Genomic DNA, 26,364 nt, shown 5'->3' with positions numbered 1-26,364 from the left:
GTATTTTGTAAAAAACTATACTGAGTATTACTTTGCTATTTTATTATCTTTCTTTATATTAAGACACTTGAAAACATTCCTCAAATTACTCTTGTTAGATGGAAAAATACTGACATATTCTCAACAGGCTCTCTCCTGGCACAGTACTGAGAACTTTAGACACTAAAATAACTGATATGCTTCATACAGTACACTAGGATCTTTTTTATTACCACATTTTTAGTTTTTACAAACTCCAACATGCAGAAGTAGCTTTTCCATTTCACTGTGTTCTTTGTGTCTTCAATTACTTTTCTTGTAAAACTAGGAACATCACAATGTATCACTAAGTCACCATAACAGTAGAACTACAACTCATTTATGACCTGATTTGTTAAATTATTCTCATCCTCAGGTGCCCGCAATGTAGCAATCCTGACTGTAAACACACACTAATACTAGAAGACTAATTGTGTGCAGTGTGCACATCTATTTTCTGGCTATGTTACTTCAGTCAAAAAGAAGGTACGATCCATCTGAATGAGGTAGTTACGGTGCCCTGGTGCATTTCACATCAGTAGATTCATTGAAATGACATAGCTAGTCAGAGACCAGACATCATCTAACATCAAAGTGTCTGGTTGCTAAGGGACCATCTGTTTCATAATGTACTCCACTGAATTGGAAGTCTGTTGCATATGCAACAGAATTATAAAGCTGCCCGAATCTGGGCGCTCAGCTTTAAATATTTCAAGTGTTAATCAAAAATAATGCACTGGGGTTTTGTCAAATGCAAAAATGAAACAAAAATAAGCAAATAGATTGTGAATGCGACGAACCTCCTTCCAACTAGGATGATTATTTTTCTTGTCTGGTACTTTTCCTACAGCAGATGCTTCACATGCAATGGTTTACATAGAGGAGCTTGTGTATTACTTCCTTCAAAACATAACAGAATTAGCTCAGCTGCTGTTTTTCTTCCATGTGATGCACATTATCTTAGTCCACATTTTGCAACTATACATACTATAAATAAGTGCTGTTGTATCACTACGTACTCAAATGCCCTTAACTTCTCCATTTCCTTAAGACTTCTTTGGTATACAGTGCAAACAAGTGTCCTACATGTTCAAGTGGAGACATGACTGGAGTGAGCGAAGTGCCTGAATATACTCTACTGTAACTTCTATGAGCACTGTGCATGGCAGACAGGCAGACGTAAATAAATAAACACAAGGAGCCCAGCTCTTATTAAGTTCTCCTTGATCAACAAAAACAAAGAGGCATTGCCCATCATAAATTCCCTTCACTGTCTCGCAATCAGTCCAAGCAGTCATGCACAATGAGAGAGCTCGGTTTACTTTGAAAGAAATCAATATAAATACTTCTAGGGACTTCTTCAAGAATGCATGTCCAACTATACCTTCAGATCTGTTCATTTAATCTCCTGCTCATCTCCCAGACCACAATCACAACCTCGGGCACTCGTCTCACCAGCTGCTGTCCAATGTGCATTTTATATAGTCCTTTCATATTAAAGAGTATTGACATGTCTTGACTTTATCTTTAACTCCACTTCTCTCTTGACTTGAACTCCCATGATGGAAAGGATAGAGGTGATGGAAACACATTATCTTTTTTAAAGGCTGTAAATATGTATGTATATGTAAATATAAAATGAGTAGAAACAGTTTGAGAATGAGATAACATTCACCTTGGACTTGAGACAACACAAGGCAGTCAGTAAAGAATAATAATGACAGGCAAAAATCATGATGTAGGACTACATGGAAACATTCAATGTTCATTTGTGCACAAAATCACAGTTGAGTTCATGAAACTATGCCTCGGCCATTTTTGTTCTTACTACACTGTGCAAGTTAGTCAATCCGAATCATTCTAAACTGACAGGCGCATGCCCACTATCTGCAATTGGCACACTACCACACCCCCATTTCTCCATTAAAAGTAAACACATTTGCCTAGAGGAGTATCACGGAGAAAATGGTGGAGTTGTTGTAAAAGAAGCATGGCCCCTAAAGCAAAAATGCAAAAGAATTTCACGAGGAATTGCAACAATAGTGTGAAGTGAAGTGGAAGCCAGAGAGGCTCATTTTCCTTGGTTTCCTTCCTTGTGTTTCCTCAGGAAAATTTAAAATAGCAACCATGGCCTGCATTAACTTCCAGCAGGGTTAGATCTGTCATCTTAACATCAGCTTGGACATAAATCAGGATATTTTATATACCCTGCATGCCTGTTAATACGCCAACAATTAACACTGGCTACATATGCAAATTTCATGGCAATATAATGAGTTGCTGAGGATGGAAGGAAGTCCATTTCACGGTTATGTAATACATTTGGCCAATGCATTAGTAAATTAACGGTTTTAAATATTATAGTCTATTTAAGCCTTTTTTAATGATTCACCGTTTGTGAATTAATTGTGTATTTCTTGCAGCACTTTCTCAGGACATTTTACACCTATATGGTTTTAAATTAGGTTCCACTTCATTTAAAAATGACATTTAAAAGAAATCTTCAATCATATTTGGACTCCTGTGGTATATAATATACGATATAATATAATGAGTTCGGTCTAGACCTGCTCTATTTGAAAAGTGTCCTGAGATAACTTCTGTTATGAATTGGCGCTATACAAATAAAATTGAATTGAATTGAATTGAATTGAATATGTATTCATTGAGCTTTATACAGCCAAGGATGTTGTAGGAATCCCAAAATGATGCTCAGTGCTTTGTGGGTTGTTTATAAATCCTGATGGGAACATTATAACTTGTATATTTAATGTACTTTAATCCTTTCCCGCTCTGTTGTATGGATATTATTGCTCAGTCATAACTAAGTTGATAGTTTACTTCATAAAATGTCTATGATACACATGACAGTTGTTTACAATTTATTCCCATCCCCCTTTTCACCTTTTTTTATTGTTGTTTATAATGTTTCCATCTACTTACCTGCCGTTTGCTAGACTTAATTACTTTTTGGAATCTCAGTTTTCTGCATTTGATCCCAGGTTGTATCCACTGCTCTGCTGAAAATGCTAATGGAGTCATTACTTGCAGTCTGACAGAAACAATGTTCCAGGGATGATGAATTCAACAAGGTTTTCTCTAGTAGCGGCACTTCGATGACCTCTGAAGCATTAGAAACACAGCCAGGGGTCAAATGTTCAAATGTACCTTTTTATTTCACAGAGCAGGGTGACAGAACAGCTTAAAAGTCCTGTGTCTCAATATGAATTAATCAGGGGACAGTTAGTGTAGCTTTGTAAAAGTCTCTGTGGTTGGTTTTAATTGCAGCTTTTGAAAGACAACCTGGTCATTATTGGCTTATAGTCATTTCCAAGAGAATTCTCACAGCTTTGTTTCAAAGGCTTACACTGAATTTTTATTTTTTTTTGTATTCAGTTGATCTTTGAATATCATTCATTTTAATTTTATCTCATTCCGTGATGGCATTTAATCATTATTCCGCTCTAAACGAACGTTATTATACATCAACCCACAAATTATCATATTCAAAGCATAGTTTATACTTTCTACGAAGGTTCAACTGGAGTCTGAAACCATCATACACATGGAGGCTGGAAATAAAATGAATCTCTGAAACAAATGATGTAGAATAAAATAACTTTAACCTCGATAAATGACATTGCTTATGTATGTGACACTATTTGGTCAAAGTCACAGGACGTTCAGATGATTTTGCAATGATTGCTCTTGTAAAACCAACTATTCTGTTTTCACAATTCTACAGTAAATAAATAAATAAATAAATAAATAAATAAATAAATATAACTAGGGCTGTCATTGTAAGATTGGCAGAAGTGGTAACTAGAGATGAAAAGGTGGCATCAAACCATCAGCACGACATCCTGCTATGATCAGCATGTTATTAAATCAAAATGAATATTTAAGTAGAAAAAGCTTTGCCAAATAACTGAAATCCCCGCACTGCTTGCATTTAACCCTTAAGTCCTTAACCCCGTTTACTATAAACTGTTTTATCTCTCCACTGCCTTGTCTCCATCACCCCCAACACGTAGAGTCATAGTCGTTATTTGGTGTGTGTGTGTGTGTGTGTGTGTGTGTGTGTGTGTGTGTGTGTATATGTGTATGTGTATGTGTATGTGTTTGAGGTATTTTTTTCTGTGGTGAGCTATGGGGGCTGAGAAGGAGTATCCGGTGACAGATAGGAGGATTTGTGACCCTGCTGCAGCTGTTCAACAACCGTCACCATCAGGTAAGCACAGCAACAGGACTCCAGACATCAAAGGCAACAACACACAGATCTTAAACAAACAAAAGACCTGTTCTATATATTTCATTGTACATCCAAAACAATAATCCCTGACCCTGCACAAAATTAAGCCATTTATATGATCACTGTTATTTCAGTATTCTATATTTCACTTGGAGAGAAGCTTCTCCAGAGTTTTAATAATAGATAATATTGATAATAGTGAGAAAATAAAAATAACAAGGCAGGGAGATGGTAGCACTAAGGTGGCAGTGTCTCAGGTCTTTGGATCATAGCTTGGAGAACCATTACCCATTCCTTGTTCATCCTCTGAGGCTCTGAGGGCTGACCAGGCACACCGGGGTGACAGAATCAGGAGGAAAATGAGAAAAATAATTGGAAGGTCAGATTTGATAATGGCCACTCCAGTGAAAAACAAGCTCTTAATTGGTATAAGGGCCGTTTGGTGAGTTTTCAAGGTAAAATGTGAAAGCACTCATTATCCTTTCCATCTCGCAGAAGCTGCCGCTGCCTCGCAGGCCATGGCAGAGATAAGCTTCCGCCTTCGTTCACAGTGTTGAGCCATGACACAAGGCTTCCTGGCTTTTTGTTGGACCCAGGCTCCACTCTAATGAGCCATTGAAAAATCATTACAGCATGTTGGAGGGAAATATTCTAGGTGAGAAGTAAAGTTGTATTTGAGAATAGCAGGTGTCAAAGTAATTGCATCCCTTTTTTCGCATTCTCTTTTCACTTTTCAAGTAACAAGTTGAAATGTCACCTTCTTGAGTTAACTTTTCTCTTCTTCTGTTAAACTCATCAGGTTGCAGCATGAGTACATGGCTGTACAGCTGGATTGAGAACACGAAGCTCTCTTTCTCTGACTGTGAATCCCACTAAAGCCCTAGTATCACCTGTGAGAGCTGGGAACTTGGCTTCGGGAGTCGTAGAGAGTGTTGCGTGGCAGTATGAGTGTCACCCTGCAGGACAAGTCCTTTCATCAAGCTTCCCTCTTACTCTGACCCTGCCATCTGGGAAAACAGATGATACTAATGAGGGATGGCTCCATGTCTCCTGGCACCAAATACACACACACACTGCTCCCATTGTGCTATACTGTCCCTGCTGCCCCCTGGGAGTCACAGACACCAATCATTACGCAAACATACACACAGTGATTGACAAAGACAGGTACGCAATGGCATGGGACGGTTTAACAGCATGATAGGAGTTTTTGATGCTTGAAACAAGAGGCACTGAAACTTTCAACAAGCCATAATGCAGCCAACAATGGCAGGGTAGACTTTTCTGTTGCTGTACCGTATTTAAAAAAAAAATCCTGACAGTGACGGTGGATGGGTGTTGGGGGGGGGTTACTTGGCTTTGGATTGCTTCTGCAGGAACTGGAAAGGAGCGACCTCTCTGAGATGCGAGGGTCAGACAGGGCTAATTAGTCTGCAGCAGCCCCTCAAATTTCTGCCCTGGGATATTAATGAAGTGATCCATAGGAAAGCAGCTGCTCTCCACGCAAACCCACCACACTCCCCTTCCCACCTCAACAACCCACTGCAACCTCCATCCCCCGAGCCCCCCTGCCGCTCTGCGACTCTACCCAGGAAGGGCAGCGCTGTGCCAGGGAAGAAGCCCACACAACCCCCTGAGAGCATGACAGCTCCCGATCGATGGCCCCGGAGCAGGAGGCAGATGAGCAGAGGGGTGGGGTGTGCAGCTGTGCGTGTGTCGCCATGCCAGGAGAGGGTGACAACAGCCTGGCTTTGTGTCCTACATCAACAGAAAAATAATGTTTCCACAGGAGTGAGCACAATGGTTTGAGGAATGGTTGTCTTGTCTCCATATTTTAGCTATTTCTGCCTTCCTGTGGTGTGTCTGAGCCTCACTGTCATGAGTAACTACTGAGGTAAAGCTTATTAGAGTCTTCACTGGTAGATCTACTGAGAAGCTTCCTTCACAGGCAGGATGTTTTCCTGTCATTTCTTCCATGTACACACAGTCCATGCAGTAAATGTCACATACCGACTGAAGTATGCATCTTTCACATATCTATGAAAATGCCGTCTGGAGACATCTAAATATCACAGAGGAATTTTCAGACACAGAGACAGATAAAAAAAACAATATGCCTTTCTTGTTACAATTCATACAACATGCTGTCTTAGATTCAAACAGGACAAAGCTTTTGAGACAGAGAATAAACAGACTGACAGTCAGTTTAATTTTGAAAAATTCACACCTATCAGCGCTTACCCACATCAAACCTTCAAACTTTTTGTTCAAAAGACAGAAGCTCTGATCTTAACATCCCACAGACCAATGTCAAAAGAGTAGACAGGGATTCTTCTGTTCGGGTTGACAGATGCAACAACTAAAAGTTATTTTTGAGGCTAGAGAAGATGAATAGAAATACCACACTTTTTATAATTTTTTTCATAATTAAAAGCAAGACATAAATCATTGTACACATGTCAAATGTCACCTGCACAGAGACCCAACTACAAAGATAAACTTTACTTCTGTGAGCTGTCCAAAAGCGTTAAAGCAAAGCAACAATGACAAATGCTGTCTTTCTAACCCATCCCCTTTTCATTGCACTGATGCAGTCTGTGTCCTGTCATGTATCAAACTAAAGTGTTTCTTGGACACTACACTACACATAACCCCTCTGCCCAGAGTTGAGCCTCTCAGGCTGCACTTCCTCTTAAGCTGTGTGCTGCCTCAACAAGCCAACAGCCTGGGAGTAAGAGCTGCCGGAGAGGTTTAATTCAGGGCAACAAGGTCCCTGACATGCATGTAGAATGGTAGCCACAAAGGCCCAGTGGACAAGATGGGCAGTTAGCCTGCTGCAAAACAGCAAAACAACTGATGAGATTAAAAACAATTTACACATTATCCATTTTAAATTAACACATTGAATTAATACAATTCATTATGCTATAATTGGTGTCAACAAGGCTCTGCTGTTACAGAAAATAAAATTGGCTATTTTTTAACGCAGCAATTATTGCATCTTTCATGACAGCAGGTAGCTTTTAATATACCGTTGGATGATATACATTAATATGCATTCTTCCTTTCCATTATCACTAATGTCTGTTGATGTCAGCGCACTAGAAAATTGAATTTTTCACTTAAACAAATGTCCTTGAATGAGGTACGGGGGGTTAATATTCCCAGTGTGAAGTTTTCCCCTAAAGGCAGAGGCATCATTTAGCTCTTTCTGGCTAAGGTCTTCAGAGATGCATTTAGCAGAGTGAAATCTCTGTCTTGTTACGGCTCTGACAGCTTATTCTGTGCACATGTGCAGGGAGACCAGAGACAGAGCTGAAGGCCAGTAGGCCAGTGTGAATGGGAGCACCTCTGCAATTGAAGGTGAGTTGTTGTGAGAGGTCATTGTATGAATACTGAATGAGTCACATGGGTCCACAAGTACTGAATCAATGAGTCTTTCATGATGGAAAAGAAAAATGGATATGCAAATACATCTCCAATGTAACTGGTAGAAAAAAACTAAAATAAAAACCCTAAAATTCTAAGCTGTTTAATTATATTTTAAAAGCAATACAAATGGTATTGACACTCGAGTGCTCATGCAGGCTGCATTAACATGAATTTTTCCTATATCTCATGTGTCATAACAAAATGTCTTGTCTGTGCTGGATAAGCCTGCTACTGTGAACAATATGAGGTTCTTTTGATCATCTGCTGAGCTCCAATCTGTGGATAAACAATTGCCTGTGGCATCTAGAAATGACACATTTTACAGATGCCATGTACTGCCTTCCCAGAAGCACCTCCATTACAAAGCGTGTCAAAAATGTGACCCCTTCTCTCTTTCATCTTCACACCTCTTAATGAACAGTCATACTCCCCGAACTTTTTCCTCTTGATTGACTTTTACCTTTTCTCTGCCTCTGTGCAGTGCTGTGATGGAAGCGGTGGTTTAGGTGCCGAAGTCGAATCCCTGATAAGAAAGTTAACCATTGGTTGGCTCCGATTTCCTAGTAAACAAAGTGCTGTGTCGTGGTTCATGAGTAATTGAACACTATTGATTTTAAGGTCTGGGGGTGACAATAATGAGGTCACATATCAGGCGACAGCAAATGCAAGCTGTGAAGACAGCTTACTTCTTGATGACACACAGACACAGACACACAGACACAGACACACAGACACACACACAGACACACACACAGACACACACACACACACACACACACACACACACAAATTCTTTCCACCTCTCGCTCCATGATAGCATCACTATCCACTGTCTTTGGCAGCACTTGCTTTTGCTCTCCTTATCAGCCTTGCTGTCAATACAGACAACCCTCTGCTCCACTGGGGGCATGAGGCAGTATTGACATTCAGCTCAAACCCACAGCTCTGAGTGGAGTCCAGGGTGTTGCACATGAATTATGCATGCCTTGACGCCAGGGTGCTGAGCAACACCAGTGCCATCATAATTGAAACAATTGAAAAGACAATACCAGATGGGTCAATAATTAGACAGCAGGAGGGGGGAACTTGATCCGGACGCTCCCCTGCTTGCCCTGCCAACCTAACCACTATGCACATGGAGGGGACCTTTACAGACACGTCCTGGTCCCCTACGGTGCACAGCCACGTGCTGCATAACATGCTGTACTGTGTGTGTATGTGTGCCTGTGTGCTGCAATTATTTGAAAAGGAGATTGCAAACTTATAGAGAGATAACTTCTCAGGCACTGCTGCAGTAGCAGTTGCCTTCCCAATTAAAAATTCAACATCTTATGGTTTGGACTTTTAAAAGTTCCTCGAAGTGCAGGATAAGTGAACTTTGTGGATCAGTAACAACTGCCGGAAACTGTCCCAGTGTATTGTTTGTCATAACAGTGTCGGCTTGGAATAGCTCTCTGACGTTATTCACTGGCGTCTCTGCTTTGTGGAAAACAGAGGCAGGTGACCGATCCTTCCCTCCAGCCATGCACTTTCATAAATCCATACTGAGGGCTCCCAGCAGATCCATTACACTCACTGGTCTCCTGGCCAGAGAAACGACTCAAGGTGATCACCATAAAACTACTTGCCACAGAGCAATTTCTCACCTTGCAATGCCTTTAAAACAACCTGGGAAACAGAGGCAGCATGATGGCAGGAACACCAGCACCTCGGGCCAACATATGTCATAAAAACTTATAAGCAAACATGTCCTGGTTTACTACAGTCAATAGTCAGTTTAAACCGATTGCAAAATAAAGCTTTGATATATGATGACATAGAAGAAAGAGTTATATGTTTAATTGCATAGAAGCTATTTCAAAAAATTACTGACAAAGACTGTTTTTAAATTGTGTTTAGACAGTCTACATATATTACCTTTCTGAACATCAGTTAATAATGCTGGACATCAAATACATTTTAAATACTTAAAAAAGTATAATATTACACATTTATATTGTACAGTCTTACAGTTAAATCTCATTCTGTCTCATTAGTTTCCCCTTGCTATTTTTTTGATACGGTCCAAATTATTGTGGAAGGGAATTGGTTAATTACTATGAAAACCAAACTGCTTCAAGACATTAAGCTTTAAAGATGTAAAATGTTTAATTCACTGTGCAGTGAACAATAATAGGGGTAAGAGAAAGAAAAATAAATTAATTAAAGGTTAGAAATTCAAACAGCCTCTGGCGATAAAATCTACACAGGTATACAAACTTTAATTTCCTGGGAACACATTGATTGAGACAGCACTTAGACCAAGGTACACACAACGCCCCCCCCCCCCCCAACACTATAATGTTATCAAAAAAAAGTTTTATTTGCCTTTTTATGGAGTCTCATTTCCGTATTTCTCAAAAGCAGTGCCCCTGAAAGCACACATGGGCTCCTGTGTATCGGTCTCATTCCCCATTAGGGTTTATAGAGAGCCATATGCACTTTTATGGGAAGGTTAATGGTTTTTAAGGACCGCAGTGCAGATCTAAATCCACAGCATTAAACCCAAGAATGGCAACCTGGGATTACGCGCGGGTCACATGACTATATTTAAGTACGAAGTAGCATATACTTTACTAACTTGTTACCAATGTCTCCATCCCCTCATGTCTTCAGCAGACAGATTCTGGGATGTGAAGTGAAAAAAAGAAGACAAAACCTGTCAACGTTTACAATCTTAAAAGCCTAATGAGCGGAAGTAACCATAGCAATTTAGTGAAAAGAACATCAAAGACTAGGGAGCAACTATTTAGGAAGGCTGTATTCATGCATAATTAGCTGTGAAAATGGCACTACAGGAGTCTGTTACTCCCTGTTCTTAATTAGTTTTTATCCTTAGTCTTGGATGAGAGGTAAACAAAGCCATCAGATTAAAACTTCGCTTTTCTTCCCGAGACACCACTGTCAACAGTGGAGACATGCTAGTGTTACCCATAAACTGTGCACTATTGTCCCTGGGGAGTGAGTGGCAGTGTTCTGTGTTGGTCTTAGTCACAGTATCAGGAAGCCTGAAGCCCTGCTTAATACCACAGTGCTGCTGTTGTAGTAAGACAGTCAATCTCTAAAATAGAGCATATAATTAAATTTGAATAAAGACAGCTAGATATTTAGGGGGATCAGTGTAAGAGAAAACTATTTCCTTTGTTCAGGCACTGTGCAGTCACACTCTGCATCCACCTATACTGAATATACTGTGCAACCACATTGGTCTGGATGTCGACTTCTGGTGTAACATCATGTCATGCTTCCTTACTCAGCAGCCGTTTGTGAAAGACTTCCCTATTGATCGATTTGAGGTCAAATTGCTCAGGAGGCTACAGTTAGCAGCAAAAATGTCAAATAAAATTGAAATATCTCTTTACGGTCAAAGTGCACACACTATTTTCTTTCGTCTTATTTGACATAATTAATACAGTATGGAATACATGGACGGCACACACTATAGTAAACTGACTGGTCAGTTCGGATGTCGAATGTTTTGAACACATCAAATAAAAAAATAAAACATTTCTATCATATGAAGTCATAAGGTTTTCAGAAAATTGTTGGTACCTACATCAAAATTATTTCTTAGAATAAATATGTTTTTTCAGGTCCAGTGTGTAACATTTAGGAGGATCTATTGGCAGAAATGCATTCTCGTTTTCATTAGCACATAATCATCATCATTACGTTTTTGTTACCCTAGAGTGAGCCATTTTATCTAACGATGCCATGGGTCGCCTTATGTGGAGGCTGCCATGTTAAAACGGCATGTTTTTACAGTAGCCCAGAATGGACAAACCAAAAGCAGGCTGTTAGTGTTTTTTGCACGTTTCGCAGCCACTGTAGTTTCTCCCTCAAGCTTACAATACGAGGGTGAAACGAATGAGTTGAGAATCTGCAAATAAACCGCTTTAACATTAACAATTCTTCAGCCTCATCTCTTACTAGACTGTCATAGACTGCCATGCCTATATGAGGCCTTGCAATTGCCAATACTCTGCATATGCTAGGAAGTTCTATTCAGAAGCCCTGATATCCCAAAAGATCCTTCACCTGGTGATGCAAGCAGGGGCAGGAGGAAGAAACACCCATTTCAGTCATTCTCTTTACAAAAATAAAACTGTGAGACTTTGAAACACGGAAGGAAAGGAAAGTTACCTCGAAGTCTAGTTTCAGTCTGAGATTCTATTGTTTTGTTATGTTTCTCTACTCTCCCTTTTGTTCTTTGTACCTGGATGGGCAAAATCTATTTTATATATAATATATATAAATACGATTTTATGATCCATAACCATGGTGTAACAAGAACGCGTCCTGTCACAATTCAACATTACGCAAATCCTAATTTAAAAAGTGTAAAAGACTTTGGCAGCCGCAACACTTCAGCAGTGATGTTTCTCTGTGTGTGTAAATGTGCCACCACTGGGTGATGAGGCTTTTATAGCAACAGCCTTCATTAGACCAGGCTTACTCATGGACAGATGGGAAGGCAGGACTGCATTAGAGCTGCTGCCACATTCCACTTCAAACCTGACCTTCCAGTGGTCCCACTTCATCTGCCACCCACAAGCCCCCTCCCTGATGCATCACTGTCACTGTAGGGCTCAGGCATGCCTTGCTGCCCCCCATCTCAGCCAAACAAGCAACGTACCACACAGGCTGTAGCTGCTCCTGCACCCCATTACTCCAAAGGCCTCTCACCTCTTATTTTCAGCCAGTTTTTGGGGGGAGACCACCACACTTTCTTTCTGCTAGTGTTTACCCGATCAGTCAAGATGCCCCCCTCCCACCTTCTAGTTTCCTGGTGATGAATGACCGTTGGCCGTCTCACTGACAGCTAGGCAGCTGATGCCACATAATTACAGTATCACCGTTTAGGCAAAATTACCAAATTACTCCCGTCCTCAAGAGGCCTGGAAGACTGACAGGCCAGCCAACAAAGGAAACACAAATATCTGAAAAGAGAGGACTACTTGGGCCTTTACAGACGAGCAGTAAAATTAGGTTTGTTCTGTTCCTTGAGAGTGCACCCATTACATCCAACGAGAAGCCAGAGAGTGAGTTGATTAGTCTGGAGAAGGAGGCACTTTTTTTTCTCATAAATAATGCTCAAAAACATCTGGCCTCTCCTTGATATCCGATCTTCCTATTCATACTCAATTTATTCAATCATTAATTCATCTTGAAATTTTGGAGATTATAATCACAAACAGCTTAAAATTTTATCCTAACAGCAAGGTCTGACCATCATCTTTTATGCATCAAAAGGTTTATTACCTTTCTTAAAAAAAAAAAAAAAAATAGAAATGTTGCTTTAATTTTATTCTTTGTAGTTTAAAGATGAAAGAATTTCATAAAAATATTACTTCTGTTACTATTACAACAAGAAACTTTTATATTTAGAACTATTACTACCTGATACCATAATAACCATCTGACTGAGGTACCAGACCAAAACACTAAAACATAAAACAATCAAAACTGTGGGAGAAAGCCCGAGGTAGACCCCGTCTGGTAAAAGGAGTGTGCATGAAGTGATGAAGTGACATTTACGATGTGAGTGCTAACAGTTAGCAGTAGAGAAGATGTTGACTTAGCACTGTGTCTGGTTGGGACTGTGATGGCCACCAGGGTTGAGTTAAGCCCCACTAATGCATTTACTGCAACAAAGGATTTCTTTCACCCTAGCCTTGAATACAAAACAAGAAAAAAAAACAAAAAAAACACCTTGAAACAGCCTCACTGCGTGTATTTGATCCATTATGGAGTACAGTCTGTTCAGCCGTCTATCATGTTAGTCATTTCATTTCTGAAAAGCAAGGCTAACAATGTTAACAACGCAGTGCTTTTGCATAAAATTATCTTGAAATGTGTTATTTTCATATTTCAGCTTTGGAGGATTGCAGCCCTTCTGTGGCCTGAGAAAATTCAATCAAGCTCTAGGCCCTTTGAAAACCCAGTGGATGAAGTAAAAGATGCATGGTGGTCAATCGAAAAACAACATAGTGAAGTGAGAAGTATGAGAATAAACAGTCACAGGACCTCCATCTATCTGGATGACTTTTAACTCTTTTATTTCATATCTGTTGGTAATACTGCGAGACACATCAAAATTCATTAGCCCAATGAAGGCCAAACTAGAAGCAAAACAGTGTAACATCTTGGTCAAAGCTGCTCCTCAACAAAACTAAATTTACCTTCCTTGTGAACAACAAGTTGTACCCAAATTAACAAATTATTGGCTGTCCAATGGCCCTCTGAACCTGTCAGGCCGGCTGTATGTGATGGGGCAGACATTGCTTCGATAAACAAGCTTGGGAGAATGATAATGTTCTAGGGGGTAATTTAATCAGAATGGGCTGTATGTCACTTACTAATAGTGGGTACTTTGCTGTGATTTATCTGTGTTTGCCGAGTGGAGAGAGAAGGAACAGACGGCCTGGTCTCCCAGATTAAATAGGGCATGGGAAAGATTCCTCACACTATCAGGGAGATAGAATTTATCACGGGTTGATGATTAGTATTATTAGCACAGGTGCAGTTACAGTAAACACCAGAGACTCCAATTTTGTACTGAAAGGGAGCAGTAGATAAAGAAGGAGGTGAACTGAACTGGGGTGCGTCTCCCAAAGGTGTTTTGTCTAACTATGGTACTATAAGTCCCACTGAAGCTTGCAACCAAAAATACTGTTTCTGAAAATCAAAGCCGCTACAACAAAGTTTGTGGCTACAACAGCTCTGGGTCTATGGCTGTTTGGTGAATGTGCATAGCTGCTCATGCTTTTATAATGAATACTACTCTGTTATTGATTATTAAACAGTTCAACTTTGTCTTCAGGCTGATTAGCCACTATCTATCATCGGGGCAATAATTCATAAACATGAAAATCAGGAATGGAAATTCATTTAGTTCTAGAGTTATTAGGTTTAAGATTTATTACGTGATGATGTCTCAAGAATCATAGTCTCGGATATGTTAAGCACCCTGCTGCTCAAGGAAATAATGAATATCAAGAATCTGATGACATAAAGCCTCATGATATTCAGTCCTTAATACATCACTGGCTACGAGTGGATTTGCATGACCTAATTGATCACAATGACAGAGCTTAGTAAGACCTGCAAATGCTGTAGTTACGAGCAGGTGACTGTTTCAGCAGCTTATTTAATGGCACATATACTGTCAATTCAAAATATACATAACATACACTTATATGTTGTAGTCTCCCCAAAGGAACTGTGTTGCTACAAACTAAACTGGTGCTGATTCTCAATGTCCTGTGCACAAGGTTGAGCAGACACTTCTGATGTCATTAAAGGAAACACACATCTAGTTGTAATAGTAGTTATAGACAGTGTAGTAGATTCACTGAATACAGCAGGCATTTGTGGCAGTAGCAAAGAAAAAAATGTAATAGCAGTTCTGTGTTGTTCTACCAAAGCTTGAGTGCACGTTGGAGAAGTACGGAGAAGTGTCCGGTCACTGCAGAGACAGAGCGCCGACTGAGTGTGCTCAAAACAGTTAGCATCCAGTTTTAGATTAGAGTGTAATCAAAGGTCTGCCAGCGCCTCGATGCTGCATGGATAAGGTTGTGTCTCTACACTATCAGAGCGTGCTGGGTGGAGGCAATACTCCAAAGGCTGAAATCTATAACCTTACAACTGATAAGTCAGAGTGAAAAGCAGTTCCATCTGAATCCCAATGAGCACGATTTCTCTGGAGGGACAAGTTAGCAAAATAGCAGACCAAACTGTTTATCTGCTCAATGAGATAAAACTAATTTTAGAGATAAAAAATGAATACAATATTCATTTTTACAGTTTATATACAGTTTTCGCTGTAGAACTTGTTGCTGATTATTCCTTGTAAGTGTATGGCTGAGGCTCAAGAAACAAATTTTCACATATAATTAAAGAAAGATTAAAATAGAAAGGAGGCCAATGTTATGACAGCAGCATGACAAAACAAAATGTTGGCCATTCTTTCATGTATCCAGATATGATTCATTATTTAAAGCATATACTTTAAAGCTAAGAGAATAATGGGTAGGGGGAGAGAAGAAAAACAATAAACAGTACAAACGTTTTGAACTGTCAATCTAAAGTAGCCCTAGGGAGGAAAACAAAACTGGGTAAAAGATTTCAGATGAAACTGGAGAGTGAAAACACTCTATGTCTATCTAAAAGTTCCTTTGGGACATTAACTTTCTCAAGCAGACCTCTGGTTTGAACTCTAAATACCTTCTAGGTCTACTGTGACAGCTAGGGCTGAAATGTGCAAGTGCAGATTAACCCACAAAGCCTTTGCTAAACGTTATTAGTGTGAAACTGTGGACCAGCATAATAACGATAAGATTCAGACAACTCTGTTGAAGAGTTCAGTCACTGCAGATCATCCTCAGATGTGTCACACATTTAAATTACAATAACACATTTTCTCACACTGCAAATAGGGTGTTTTACTATAAACAGTAAGCAAGCTCAACAAGCTTACAAATGCAGATCATTATGTTCAGTCACTTATAGGAGAAGAGATTAAGTTATTAATTTTCATAAATTTACTCTAATTAAGCTCCTGTCTAACTGCTTAAACCACCTTTGTTTGCAGCACATTTAAGCTGCAGCAAATCTTCATAAATGATGAGGTACTTAATGAAGCTTTGTGATTAAAAAGTCAAATAAAGACAAATATAATGTGTAAGACTATAGTTTTGTTCAATATCATGCAATAAATTCCAAAGTTTCAAATATAGTATCTACCGAATTAATTTTGATATTTGGGATGATTATGTGAGAAAAAAGAAAAACTCTTGTTCTTTTGATTCTACATTTTCTTTTCAGGAAATAGCTGGATGCAGCCATACCACACTACCGACATCATTTGTGCCTACTTTGTTTTGTTCCCAGTTTGTTAAATGTTCTTAAATGTTTGGCCAGGAAATAAAAAAAATAAATAAAACACAAATTAAAAAAAACATACAAAATGTTTTTGGTGCTCACAGGTAGAAGCACTTGAAAGGCACCACTGGACAGTTCTCAACTCATTCACTGCATTTCATCGGATTAGAGGCATAAAGATGCATTTCTGAACCACTGGACATCCTCTTATCAGACACAGGCCGGGAAATGCACTTTACACAACTACTGGTGGTAAAGAGACAAGCATATGTTTTGTAGATGGCCATAGATGGAAAATAAACTGTAATACATCTAGCTAAGTTCGGCTGTAACAATGGTGGCCATTTTGAATATCAAAATGAGTACAATCAAAGTTTCTATTACATTTAAGCCTTTTAAAGGATTTTATATCGGAAGCTGAAGTTGACTAGATTTGTCTATTACTTATCTTTGTTGCCTAATAGACAGCCTTCTTTACTATGTGGCATGATTTACACTGATTGTATATTATATTTGGTGGGCAAACCCCATCTTAACTTATTAATTTGGTCACTTTTTAAAGCATACTTAAACTTGAGACTTGTCAATAATGGAACACTCATGGAAAATGTTGCAACACATCCTCCGGTGGTAAATATGTGACTTAGCTTGTTGCACTCGACATCATATTTTCATTTGATAATTATTCTATGAACAGATGAGTAACTTAGAAAATAGACAATTTCCTTGTCATATTGATGTAACAGACAGGTTTTTTTGGAGTCTTTCCGCTATGGTAGGTGGATAATTACTGTCATTGATTAATAATCCTGGGCCTGCCCCATAATAATCAGTCCCACATGTGCTTGGCCCTCTTAAAGGAAAGGCTCATTTGCCACCGGGATTCACAGCCTAAACTGCTTAGTGGGATGTAATGGAGAGCAATTTTCTTGTCTTGAGAAAGAGAAAAAAAAAAAACTGAGATGAGGTGGGGGGTTAGCCTGGTCATTTTCCATTGCCTCAGCACATCAAATCTCCGAACAAGGACAACTCTGATTTCAGATCAACTGTCAGCTCCCTGTACGAATAAGTCGTTTTCCAGAACACAAGGAAGCATTTTATTGCTTTACCAGTTATTTTGACTATTATGTCTGAATTGCAATTTCTCCCATTCTTACAAGAATAACAAAGTTGGCTAGCGCAATCCTTTGTTGAATGAAATACAATATGCCATGGGTGATATCTTCAAATAACACTTAAGTCTCCAAAAATCCTATAAGATCAAGAGAAACGGCCAAATTCATAGTATGATGGATGGGTTATTTCCATGCATTGTTGGCAAAGTCATGCGATGACTGCTGGGGGTTCAGAATGAAGCCAAGCCTAAATCCAGAAAAAAATTAATTAAAACCAAAGTGATTTACAGTTTGTTCAGTATTATTCAGGGTTTAGATTTACTTATTTCCAATTATATTCAGTAAAATGGATTTTTAGTGAGGGGGTCCCCAAAGAAGAGTGCAATCCTCTGAGAGATTTATGTGTTTATAGAAAATTGTGAAAAGCAGCCTAATGTTCAGGCAAAACTGGGAAGAGAATGCCCAAGTTGGAAATATTGGGCTTTGCCAAGATGTAAACGGTAAATGGTCCATCTGTCTGTGTTCTTCTCACTCTTGGAAGAGTAGACGAGCCACCATCTGCAGATATGCGTCATCAGAAGCAATTTTGCATGCAATGAGAATGCCCGCATGTGTACAGTGCATAGACTACTGAAACCTTGCATTTGTAAATATATTTTTATATATATGAAATATGAAATATGAAATATGTGTGGGTGTGTGTGTGTTCATTTGTATAGCCAAATTGGTCCACATGGGTCATTTGTGTCACCAATTGAATCCTGACACTTGCCTGTCTGATAGTATCGTTTAACAATTTAAAAGCCCTTAGATTTGACGTCTGACAACTGACAGAAATCAATCTGCGAAAGTGCTAACAACATCACCAAATGCTTTATTTTCCAAACACCCACTATGACCATGCTGATATTTCAGTTGTCTAACTCTTTTGACAGACAAGACAATGACATGTGAAAACTAACTCAACAAACAACTCTAAATGTAGCTCTCAATTAGGTAAATTTTCTCTCAAAAACATTTTCAGTTTCTGGTTATGAGTGGAAAAGCTGGTACTTAGCTTTTTATTGTAAATATAACACTACTTTGGTGTAGTTTCCATAGCCACCTCTGTCAATTATCCTGATGATCTATCTACTCTGAATAATGACATGAGGCTGTTTGCTGAAGTTAATCATTTGATTATACAAATATTAAAATTAATTTTATGTCAATTTTAATCATTTAATCATTTTATGCATTTAGCTTTAGCCACAGTGGACCATTAACATAACATTAACTTTCAATTAATCTCATATACACTGCCATTTCACTGAGGGCTTTTACCCTTTCTTGCAACGCCTACGTGTTACATCCCAGAATTTATGAAAATTTAAAAATGCAAAAATTGTGTGCTGTCTTGTTTGTTTACTTTGTTCAGCGGTGAGGGGGTGGACAGACTATTATTTCAGATTTCATAAACCGAATAGACTGTTGTTTGCAGTCACGGCAGCTTTATAATGTGTGTGTAGGTGGAACAAATAAGTCAAAGGAAATTAATGGAAGAAGAACAAAATCCAAATAGTGGATAGACTTTGGGAAGGAGTGAGATCTCTTGTCAGAGCTGAGAGCTCACAAAGAAAAGTCAAGCGGCTGTCAGTTTCCAAGAGCAGACGAGAGACGTTGATGGTGACAGTGATCAGAGTTGGAAGATAAGAAGATGATACAGACTGGAAGTAAAGATAGCTCTAATATGAAATAACATCACGTTCAAAAAAGAACTGACTGTTCCCAGTAAAGAAATACACAATCTATTAAGAGTTATCAGCACAGAGAAGGTGTTATGCAGAGATAATTACAATAACAGTACCCAGTAGCAGTGTGATTGCTCCCAGGTGACATTGCAGGTTATTAAATTGTCATGGTGTACCCTGTTTTGGCTGTGCACACACTTGAACTGCCTGCCCACAAGACTGACTCACAGTTTATCTGCTCCATTTGTTTGACATCTTTACGACATACCGTATTAACACAACCTAATTTCATCTGGGCCTCAATGTCTTCTCTTGGCTGTCTCATGGAAATCCTTCAGGGTTAGGTTAGGACTGCTGGGACGTTTGTCTCGACCGAATTACACCAAGTGACATTTCTTCCATCCTATCGTGTTTTCCATTTCAAGTTTGCAAGGAAAGACGCCTGTGACAAACTTTAAATGTGACACGTTTGTTACTGACTAAAGAAATTAGCTTGGAAATGTGTTCTTCAATTCTGAGAGGAGGTGACACACATGCATGCGCACCACAAACTATCTGAGACTTAATTACAAAAAACTACATCAATGATAGAGATAAAAACAAAGAAAACAATGTAGTCCCTTCTTCTGATCACTTATGGCGTGACAGTAAGAGTTATGTGATCCGTTAACAGAATAAATCAGGGATGAAAAATCAATCAAATTAAGCAACTAATAGCTCCCTTAATGTCTTTGTTTGTGTGCAGATGACACTCCCATTCAGCCATACAACAAGCACCAATCATATTAATTATCCTCCAAATAACAACTCCCCATTTATTACAAATGAGTTTTCAAAACTAATAAATTATGATTAAAGTGTTTTTATTTTGGACATTAAAAGCATCCCACTCCGCTTTTGGATTGGGCACTAATGACCCCAGTCATTATATGCAGGTATGCACATATGAGTGGGAATATGTGTGTTTGTGTGTAGATTTAGAGTTTGCAATGTGATCATGTTTATCCAAACTTCACAGAAACTATGACCTCAATTCAAATTATGATGCATGTGCACACATGAATCACATACTCCTCTGTACAATCCAACAGCTTTGCAAAAAACACTATTTCCATTTTATGTATCAGTACAGTGCCAGTGCAATCCACCAGCTGGTCCAGGAGTCTTAAGTTCAAATACATTAGCTTATTTTATAAAAAAAAAAAAAAAAAAAAAAAAACAATATAGATTCATGCTGGAATGTGTAATGTTTCACTGCTCTAATGTTTACCACTAAATCTTAATGTTCACTAACAGTCAAGTGATTTAGTCAATGGCAGCAATTCTGATTAGAGAACATTCCTCCGAGGCACCAGTGCACACATTACAGAACAAACAAAAAATAACATAATCATAACTGATACTTACATCTTGCAGGGAGATCATAGCCGCAGGTGATCTTGGCTTTGCCGGTTTCACAGCCATTTAGTGAGTGGCACTCATCATACAGACAGGACCCTGCCGCTTTGTGTATGCAGCCATCGACTGAAACACAAACAGACATACAAAGAGAAGGTAAGGCCTACCTGAGTACAAACAATACAGGCAGAGGCACATAACCAGCCGGGCTAATTAGCAGTTTGCGTGCTTTATCATGTCAAAACAAACAAGCGTTTACAGGGCCAGGCCCAACAACAGGCTGGAAATTATGTTCATGAGTTTGATTCTGGTTACTGAATGTCTACATTCTCAAATTATCTCCCCAGCTCTGTATCTCCTCTCTGTAGGGAGACTGGGTGTGCCATACCGTGCTGCGCCTGTTGCTGGTAAATATTGACGAGCTTAGGAATGAAATTAGCTGGGCTAGGATCTAATAACGCCTCCACACACAGTGAAAATGAGACTGTTCTTCCCGTAATCCCTCTCCGCTGTCAACAGCGATATACAGTCAGATCATTAACTGTATTTTCTGCCCTGTGGTGGGAATCTTATATCTGTCCTGTTCTCTGTGGTGTGCCCGTTATGATGTGGATCTGTGTTCTGATTCTGTCGTGCTCCCTGTTGATGTGTGTGTCCTGGTTCTAAGGAGACCCCGGGCCCCCGCCCCCCTAAGGTTTTAATTTTACCGGGTTAAGGCCGTGATACACTTGATTGATGGCATGTCTTACACAAGAAGGCAGAGAGATAGAAATCCACATTATCCGTCTCTGAAAGCCTGACATCCCTCCAAGAGCATGTTATCAATCACACTGAAACATCATAAAATCCTCCTCAAGTTGTCCTGTAAAAATCCTCACAAGCCATTAGAGGATAACAGTAGCAGTAGCAGTTGGACACACGGACGTGTCTTTTCTTTGGCTTCTCTTTGTAAAGACTTGGAGAGAACAAGTCTTACAGAGTAGCTTTATCCATCAAACCTAAAACGATGGAGAGTTAAGATAGCCTGCAGGATAACCAATGTTTACATATTCTAAACTGGAGAACAAAGAACTGAGTGACAGATAAAACTGAAAGAAAAATCTGAATATATATTCCTGATAAAAGACATAATGTGACTCATATAATGTGTATCTTCATCTGTAATGTAATAATTATTCACGTACAGTGCCGGGGAAAAAAAGGGCTGAAGATTAGTTATACACTATCTTCAAAAATGTACTTTGCTTCACATCGTCAACACAGACAAAAGGTCTTTTGATGAGGGATGGTCCTTTTCTGAGCTCCTTTCAGTTTCTTAGGGATGAGTCAACGACAACAGCTGGGCGGATGATTTTCTAGCTCTATCAATCATCTTTAATGGACTGAGGGACAGGCAGCTGACAGAGACGAATCCTGATGGCTTTTCGAAAAAGTAACATGAGTCTGACAGTGATGTGGATATGAGGAGGTATCGCTCTGGTGACAATGAAAGCTACTTAACACACCGCAGAGCGGATGTAGTGCTGGCTGTAGGCTTGGCATTTTTATAATATCCACTGTGCAAACAAGATTGTCCATGATCATCAGCCACACTTATTTGCATCATAATTGCCTCTCGACATCTTGCAAACATGAATTGCTAAATGCACAGGCTGAACTGAAAGCTCTATAAGCGTGTTTCTCATTTGTGTACACATAAAGTCGCACCGCCCATAAAACAAAACATTGCCTCTCTATTGTGTTTTGTTACAGCACTGAATTAATAAGATTAAAACACCTAAATGTGTTCACCTGATGTTGGATCTGTAGCAGTGACAGGCCAGTCAATACTTTCTAATGTCTCCATTCCTACTGACAGTGTTCACTGTTAAGGTGAATTGATCAAGTTTTCCCCAGGCCTTAGTGTTATTAAAGTTTTATGACCCTTCATGTGAAGTTCTAATTTGGCCGAAATGTTATTAAAATCTTTAATACTTCATTAATACTTCCTTTTCTTGCTATCTTGTTTTATATATAGTACAGAACACATGCATGTAATATACTATATACATTTGTTATAACATAATCTATGCATTAAAGTCACTTTTTTGTGCCTCTAGATATATCATTCAAATGCAGTTTTCCCTTCCCAATGTGATATGGAACATAAAAGAGTCCAAAGGCACTAACACATAAGGGATATGATGAAGCCAGAGTGTGCATTGTGTCTTTCAGCAGTTTTTAAACATTTGCAGGCTACGGTATCTTGCAGCAGCTTCATTCTATAACTAATATTGCACATCCTGTATTTATTCTACGACCACTACACTGCAGATAAAAACTTTTCAAGTGCTAATTGCTGAGCACTCAGTGAATTTATTGGTTCTACTGGTTCTATCTACTTGTTAAACACCAACTGGATCCAGTCTTTCAACAAGGCTGGCAACCTGTAGTTCGGGTGAACTAATGTGTTACACAGTATTGGTCAAATTGGACAAATATTTCTGTTTGTATTTATTCATTATAATGTAAAGTAATTGGGCTGTTCCTTTGTAAAACATGTTGTTACAACCTGAAATCAGGCAGGAGAGACAGATTATAAGCAGAGAAATATTCTCAATGCTTCCCTAGAACAGGTGTAAAGTACACTATGATGTTTTCATGGTCATATAAAGCCAGGCAGGTTAAATGTAAAAATGCCCTCCTCCAGTTTGCAGTGTTCCCGTAGGAGTCCATCCTCCCCAGACACTTCCTTCTCATCACAACCAGGCATGGCTGATCTCTTACCTATGAGCACCCAGGGAACGCAGCGTATGGGGTTCTGTGTTGTATCTCAGTAGCCGAAGAATAAGATTGCAGATAATAGTTTCAGCTTCCATTTCGCTGCTCCTCCTGTTCATGGTTGCATAAGCTACAGCGAGTGTGAAACTCTTTTTTTCTGATGCTACAGAGTGTGTCACTGTGCATCTTGTGTCAGCAAGTCCCTACAAGCCTGGAAATGTGTTCACAGTGCCCGTAACTGGAGAAGGAGATGCTGAACTGATCTGGCTGATTGCCAGAGCCCTGGATGCTGCCGCTACAGATTTAATTTACCTGCTTTACTTAGAGCGCTTCACGGAATGGGTGGAGTACGACAGATGCATCTTGGGTAGTGTATGTATGTGTGTATTTCTGTGTGTTTGAGACAGATATAGAGAGAGGGGTAGGAAAGCATAGAGATAGAGAGAGACTTCAGAATGTACTGTGTAATTTCAAATTCAATTGCCGAGTGGGCAATCAAAACTTGATTGTAAATACATTTTTCCGTGTCCATTATTTAGGCAACTAAAAGCAGATCCGAGTTTCCGTAAGTGGAGGATATGACCCACATGCAATTTGGCCATTAATTTATTTTCTCATTTAAGTGGGATTTCAGCATTATTCCCTGTAGATTTCCACTTTATGGATGCCTGCAACATTACAAAGGCAGAGTCAGATTCTCATTAACTAAGAATGGCATTTACATTCACTTCAGAAAGGAGGCCATGTCATCTCACTCTCCTGTTGTTCACAATGAGACCCCAACAATCTTTGACAATGATGATTCTGTATTTTGCACATTTTGATTTTGACATTTTTCATAGTTATTTCTGATTATCTGCTAATTTAATTCAATTATCAGGTGAATATTATTCAACTGAAATGTTGCAGTTACACAGACAAACCTCACAGTAAGTGTATTATTTAGTAAGTAAATGTCATGTTTCTAATGAAGTAGTCGTAGGAGTAGTTTCAATAGCACTCTGCCATTATTTCTATGTCCCTTTTCCACTCTAATTAGATACAATAATCATATCAAAATGCTAAACAGTGTGCCCATCCTGATGATGCACCTGCATCACAGCACTAAAAAGGTGATCAAAGCGGCCTCTCTCTCTCTCTCTCTCTCTCTCTCTCTCTCTCTCTCTCTCTCTCTCTCTCTCTCTCTCTCTCTCTCTCTCTCTCTCTCTCTCTCTCTCTCTCTCTCTCTCTCTCTCTCTCTCTCTCTCTCTCTCTCTCTCTCTCTCTCTCAAGCTCATCTCCCACCTTTCTGTCTGAATCACATGTGAAGCAGAAGCCTAAAGATGAACATGTGCTCAGCTATGTGATGCACCATCAGTGGTGCCCAGTGCCATATTTCAGCTCCTGTTAAGACTTCTTTATGGAGGACATTTCATTTAACAGGCTTAATATTCAGGCGGCAGCATCTGCTTCTGTCCACCCCACTGCTGGGCTTCCTCAGCCCCCGTTGAAAAATATAACAGTTAATACCTCATCTATCTCTCCTTGCAGCCTGCCACTGCTTTAGGCTGGGCCTATGTGGGACAAAACATTTATTCATCTTCTCTGAGTGCCTTGCTTAGAGAAAGCTTCCCCGAGCAGCCACTCCAGAAAGTCCGCACAGCTAATGAAGATAACTTTGAGCGGTGGCTGGACGGCATCCCTCTGAACTCATAATGGGAACAAGGAGAGAGCAAGAGACAGAGGGGGAGCCATATTGAGAGAGACAAAGGAGACGAGGGTGTGTGCGTGCAAGTGTGTGTGTCAGTCTAGAGCAGTTTGAATTAGTTACTCAGCTGTAACCTTGGCTCCTGCCATTGTTGAAGACACCTCTGCCTCGTCCTCTCAAGGCTCCGTTCCCACATGCATTAAGGGACTCAGCAAAGCTCTGCTTACTCTCCCTGGGCTTCTCCCAGGCAGCCCGAAAACCAAGGGCTTTCAATCGCTCCCTCAGACACAATGAATACCTGCTCTGCTCTCATTACAATACCCTGCTTTTCAGAAATAGTGTCAGCTGCAATTTTCTCTCCTAATTATTTTCCGCTCCTCTGAGGGTTAGGTTCAGGACTGGAGCCAGAGGAGGCAGCACAGGGTGGGCAGGGGGGTTGAGCTGGATTCTACCTGGCAGGGAATGGGGAAGTCTGAATATCAGCCCATAATCTAACTGAGGGGAATAGATAGCCATTCACATCGAGGTAGGCCTAAACTTCAACCTCCGGCCTATGGGGGCATTACCTGCTGATCCACCGAGATCTCCAACGCCAACACTTGTGAGCAGGTCGGGCGATAGAAACTAAAAACTTCTATCAATACTCTCTCACACTGGGAGTCGCAGTTTCCACACCAAACCAAACATCTTCCTGAAACTATTAAGCCACATATTCCCTCTCACCTATTTTTTTGTAGTATCCATGGCAACAACATATTTCCTCTCTCCTCACAGCACTTTTCAGAGCTGCACACTGATCAAAGCCCTTCCCCAATTCCACCTCTGTGATTTACGACACCATTTTCTACTCAACTAATTTCACTGAAGGAGATAATGACATGGATTAGTTGCTAATCAAGTGCCAATCAGAGATCTGGCTGAACTAAATGTCAGGTGGAATATGTTCGAGCCATTGTGGTTACTCCCTTGTGATGCTGGATTATGTGTCCTAATCACGGCAATTTTGGATGCAACAGGAGCCAGAGATCCATCTCTACTGTAACCAAGTTC

The 26,364-nt window shown here is 39.7% G+C and overlaps 1 protein-coding gene and 1 long non-coding RNA gene across 6 annotated transcripts in view; one reads left to right on the top strand and one right to left on the bottom strand.

The window, feature by feature from the left end:
* macrod2 (mono-ADP ribosylhydrolase 2) overlaps positions 1–26,364 on the bottom strand; it is a 397,243-nt gene that overhangs the window by 218,964 nt on the left and 151,915 nt on the right. For all 5 annotated transcript variants that reach the window (XM_051427541.1, XM_051427549.1, XM_051427511.1 and 2 more), the window contains exon 5: positions 20,877–20,993. In XM_051427541.1, the coding sequence (XP_051283501.1) occupies positions 20,877–20,993 (117 nt within the window). The remainder of the gene's footprint in view (positions 1–20,876; positions 20,994–26,364) is intronic.
* The window catches only part of LOC127378621 (uncharacterized), a 281,992-nt gene that overhangs the window by 183,246 nt on the left and 72,382 nt on the right, over positions 1–26,364 (top strand). The gene's annotated exons all lie outside the window — the stretch shown is intronic.

Source organism: Dicentrarchus labrax, unplaced genomic scaffold (genome assembly GCF_905237075.1).
Source record: "Dicentrarchus labrax unplaced genomic scaffold, dlabrax2021, whole genome shotgun sequence".
Lineage (NCBI taxonomy): Eukaryota > Metazoa > Chordata > Actinopteri > Moronidae > Dicentrarchus > Dicentrarchus labrax.
This window is presented reverse-complemented; position numbering and strand designations above follow the sequence as displayed.